Raw genomic sequence first — 3891 nt, 5'->3', positions numbered from 1 at the left:
TTAGTTCAGTCTCCGGTCCATCTTTGCTGAGCTCACAACTGAAAACAGATCCTCCCAATGTTTCACAACTTGTACACTAGAGGAAGCAGACCTATTGCATAATTAAACTTTGACTAAACGAAATTATATGCATGTGTGAAGTTTGATCAAATATGTGTCCACTTATTCTGTAACCCACTACATATAGAAAACGTGGGCACTAGTAAAATCCCCCCTTCCCTTGTAGGAGATAACATCAGGCAACTTCCTCTCCCCCTGCGTGCCTTCATCTTCGTTGATTCACGACGAGTTCCTGAGAACCCATTCCACCATGGTGGAGACGCCGAATCCGGTCGCCGACCTGTTCTTGTGGCTCCACACCGGCCCAGCAATGTCGATGTGCATCCACTGAACTTTCTCATGGACAAACTGCAACACGAGGAGCAGCTCTTCTTTTTATTGTTTCATATAAACACCAAATTCTATATGGCCAAGCATACAGTAAAGCAAAATGTTCAGGTTCCTTCCAAGAACCAAGCCAGAAGTAAGCAACTGAGCTGAGAATAACAACAACCCAATACATCATACTGTACACACCTGCTTCAGGAACAGCGCAGCGGTGATGACGCCGCCCTGTGGAATAGCGCCGGTGTTGAGCATATCAGCAACACCAGACTTCATCGTCTCCCAGTAGCTTTCTTCTAGTGGCAGCCTCCATAACTTCTCTCCCGACACCTCGGACGCAGCTGCCACTTCCTCATGGAGTTCATCGCTCGGTGTCAGAATCCCTGCAGAGATGCTTCTTTGAACATGCCACAACAGGGCAAGAACTAAATATAACTGGGAAAACTAAAGAATTGCAGTTGGCAAAGAAGAGTGAAGAAGATTGGTTAGTATTTAGCTAGAATTACCGGCAATGCTTGGACCAAGCGCAACACGGCAGAAACCAGTTAGCGTTGCCAGATCTATAATCTGCATGCAATAATTGTTGAAAATTCAGTAACTCAAGCAAGCTAGTTGCAGAAAATTCAGTCCATGCAGCCTTCCAGAGGCCCAAAACAGTATAGATTAGCCTAGCAAGTAAATTAGAAATCCCTTGATGCTAGAGCAAGTAACCGAGTACTATCAGGGTTGCAACTACAGCACAAATATGAAGTAGAGATTGTTGCAATAGTTGTATACAGCAATCATCAAAGCATACAAATACAGGATACAGCAGCTCTGTGACGAACAGAACATTTCATCAGAGGAAACAACCCATTACCTTGTCAACACCTTGTTTACAAGCATAGACCAAAGAATCAGCAAGTGTGAGCCGCCCCTCCGCATCAGTGTTATCTACCTGAAAAAATATTTACAAAATAAGCGCAAATTGGACCAGAAGAACGTAGTAACATCTAGGACCTGCTTAGACTACATCACCAAACGAGGTGGTTATACGCCACGATCACACTATCACAAGAAACATGCCTCGATCGTCTTGCCGTTAGAAGCAGTCACAATGTCGCCAGGCCTCATGCCTGTCCCACTGATCATGTTTTCACAGGCAGCAACAATGAAATGGACCTGTGAAATGGGGAATCATTAGCAAATACCACACCACTGACATAATAAAGGTTACACATAGACAGTAGCGTTTGGATCCAAGGCAAAAGCCAAACTAGCCTTGCTAGGCAAGGTTAGTCGTTTGGTGTGGAGAAATAAATCTAGCTTTTGATGGCAATTTAGCCCATAACCGTCGCCAAATCCTTGCCCACGAAGGAGAGCCGATTTGGCTCGCTCACCCCGGCAAGCGAACAAACACAAAAAATGCAATGTGCATGCGCACTGTAACTTCCTCAGTATGGGTCTTGGTCCACGATGCACCACTCCCATGGTTCTTTTTTACCCTCGGACTGTTGCACGCTGCAAACAAACAGCTAGCTTTGCTCCTATGAGCCCTTGCTGAAGCCGGCTACCAAAATCTAGCCTAGCTAGGCAAGACCAGCTAGTACCTGCACTCCAGGAGGCTTGATTTGGCCCAGAGCTTTTGCTGCACCAAATACTGCTGCAGAGCCTCCCATGTCCCACTTCATCAGTTCAATACTGCAAACTGCTCCAACCTTGATGTTGTATCCACCACTTCAGCAAATTGGTAAATTCAAGAGTCAGAATTGAGAGCTACTATTAACATCTGCACAAAATGAACTACCATTGTGGCAAATAAAGCATATTGAAGATGGCATATCAACCTTGAATCATATCATCCGTCACTGTAATAATTCACAAAATATGCACAAACCTGTCAAAAGTTAGACCCTTCCCCACAATAGCTAACTTTCTCTTGACATTCCCACCAGGAGGTTTATAGCACAAGTGGATAAAGCGAGGAGGATTTGCAGAAGCCGCGGCGACAGCCAAGTAGGAGCCCATCTTCAGCTCTCTGCATCTCTCCTCGTCTAATATTGTGGCAGTGAATACATCGCTGTACGTCGATGCAATCTTCGACGCCTCCCCCGCGAGTACAACTGCGAGGATTGCGATGGAATCAATGTCATTAGGGTACCTGTATATGAACAGCTTGTAAATGGCCTACTGACCGGGGGTAAGCACATTGGCAGGTGAGTTCACAAGGTCTTTTCCGAATATCACGCCTGAGGAAACATGACTGGCCAGTTCAAGTTTACTGTCCACCTCAGGGCCATATCCGAATCCGATGAGATCGACCCGTTTGAGATGCACCTTGCTGGACTCAGATCTGTATCTGTTGTCCTCGTACAATCCGAGCACAGTTCCTGCAGTTGAATGGATCGACAGAGACCATCCAGCATCAAGTCATTGTAGTGCAAAATTCACCCATATGACCATTCTACCAAAATACAAAGATCGATTGCGGTACCGGAAGCGATTGCTGCGGACGCATTAGGCTTGAACTCCCCATGGATCCCGCCGGGGGAGGCGAGAGCAAGCGCTGCGCTGCCGGCTCGAGCGGACTTGGCGACCGACGCGAAGGATTCGCCGAGGCCCCGGCAAGCCGCGGCGGTGAACGGGGCGCTCCAGCCAAGACCGATCAGGCCCAGCCGCTTGAAGCCCTGCCCCTGGAGGCGGAGGACCACCAGCTGACCGGCTTTCCCGGAGAAGTCCTCCTCCGCCGAGGCCTCCGACAGGAGGCCGCCGAACTGGCTGTCCAGCCGCTTCAGGACGGCGTTCTCGAAGCTGGAGCCAGGGCTTCTGCACACGTCCTTCTCCGTGACCGCGACGGCGAGCACATCTCCTTCCCAATCGGATGGTTCGATGTCTATGGCGGCGAAAATGATCTACACGAAGAGAGGCTCACGCTTGCAGTTCTTGGCAGCGAGTTCGCTAAGTAATTTCAGTTCAGAGCACCGCGCAAGGAGCTGGCAAGCATACCTGGAGTGGATCGACGACGTTGGGCTTAGTGAGGCCTAGCGCGGCGACCGCGGCTGCGGTTTGTGCCATTCGAGCGCGCTGCCTGAGCACCTGGAGGAGGGTGATGGTGCCGGACGACGACGACGGGCGGGGGCGGCGGACGCCATAGGGTGAAGCGGAGGCGACATATATATATGATGCGTCGGCCGCGGTTGCGTTCGCCGCCGTCCGACTGGGACGTGCCGGATTAGTCTCCGGTAGACGAGACGCCCGAGGCTCACCGGAGTTGTCTTTTCAACGCCGATGATTGCATTGCAGGAAAATCGTATAAAAGTGACCGGGATTTACTAAATTTTACTAGATGTTTAACACAAAATGACTTCCTCTGAAAAGTTTTACTAGATTTGCAAATGCCACACATGGCGACGTTTGAACTGAACTAGTAGAAACAATGAAAACATTGCGTGACTACCAATTCGAATGTTTATCTTTTCCCTGTGGAAAATTTGCGCAGGTAACACCGTGTCCTGCGGGTTGGTGCGT

The 3891-nt window shown here is 49.1% G+C and overlaps 1 protein-coding gene across 2 annotated transcripts; it reads right to left on the bottom strand.

Annotated features, from left to right (window-relative positions):
* LOC123113641 (leucine aminopeptidase 2, chloroplastic) lies at positions 1-3676 on the bottom strand. Of its 2 annotated transcripts, none has more exons than XM_044534945.1 (10): positions 3370-3676; positions 2858-3275; positions 2559-2753; positions 2261-2486; positions 1974-2100; positions 1450-1545; positions 1244-1321; positions 891-951; positions 577-767; positions 1-408 (listed from the first exon to the last, which is right to left on the bottom strand). In XM_044534945.1, exons 1-10 carry the CDS (start codon positions 3436-3438, stop codon positions 280-282), a joined length of 1590 nt encoding a protein of 529 aa, XP_044390880.1. In that variant the 5' UTR covers positions 3439-3676; the 3' UTR covers positions 1-279. The 2 variants fall into 2 exon arrangements, 1 of the variants encoding a protein (XP_044390880.1); XR_006456112.1 differs by having other exon boundaries at positions 300-408; positions 577-778.
* Between the last annotated feature and the right edge of the window lie 215 nt (positions 3677-3891).

The sequence above is a fragment of the Triticum aestivum genome, chromosome 1B (genome assembly GCF_018294505.1).
Source record: "Triticum aestivum cultivar Chinese Spring chromosome 1B, IWGSC CS RefSeq v2.1, whole genome shotgun sequence".
Taxonomy (NCBI): domain Eukaryota; kingdom Viridiplantae; phylum Streptophyta; class Magnoliopsida; order Poales; family Poaceae; genus Triticum; species Triticum aestivum.
The sequence above is the reverse complement of the archived record's forward strand: the minus strand, read 5'-3'. Positions and strand labels throughout refer to the sequence as shown.

Excerpts from the sequence above, each read along its gene's own strand:
- LOC123113641 (XM_044534945.1), bottom strand. The coding sequence starts at position 3,438 with ATGGCACAAACCGCAGCCGCGGTCGCCGCGCTAGGCCTCACTAAGCCC. Across the intron at positions 952-1,243 it reads GTAAACAAGGTGTTGACAAG|ATTATAGATCTGGCAACGCT; the intron begins GTAATGGGTTGT and ends TATTGCATGCAG. Across the intron at positions 409-576 it reads CTGCGCTGTTCCTGAAGCAG|TTTGTCCATGAGAAAGTTCA; the intron begins GTGTGTACAGTA and ends CTCGTGTTGCAG.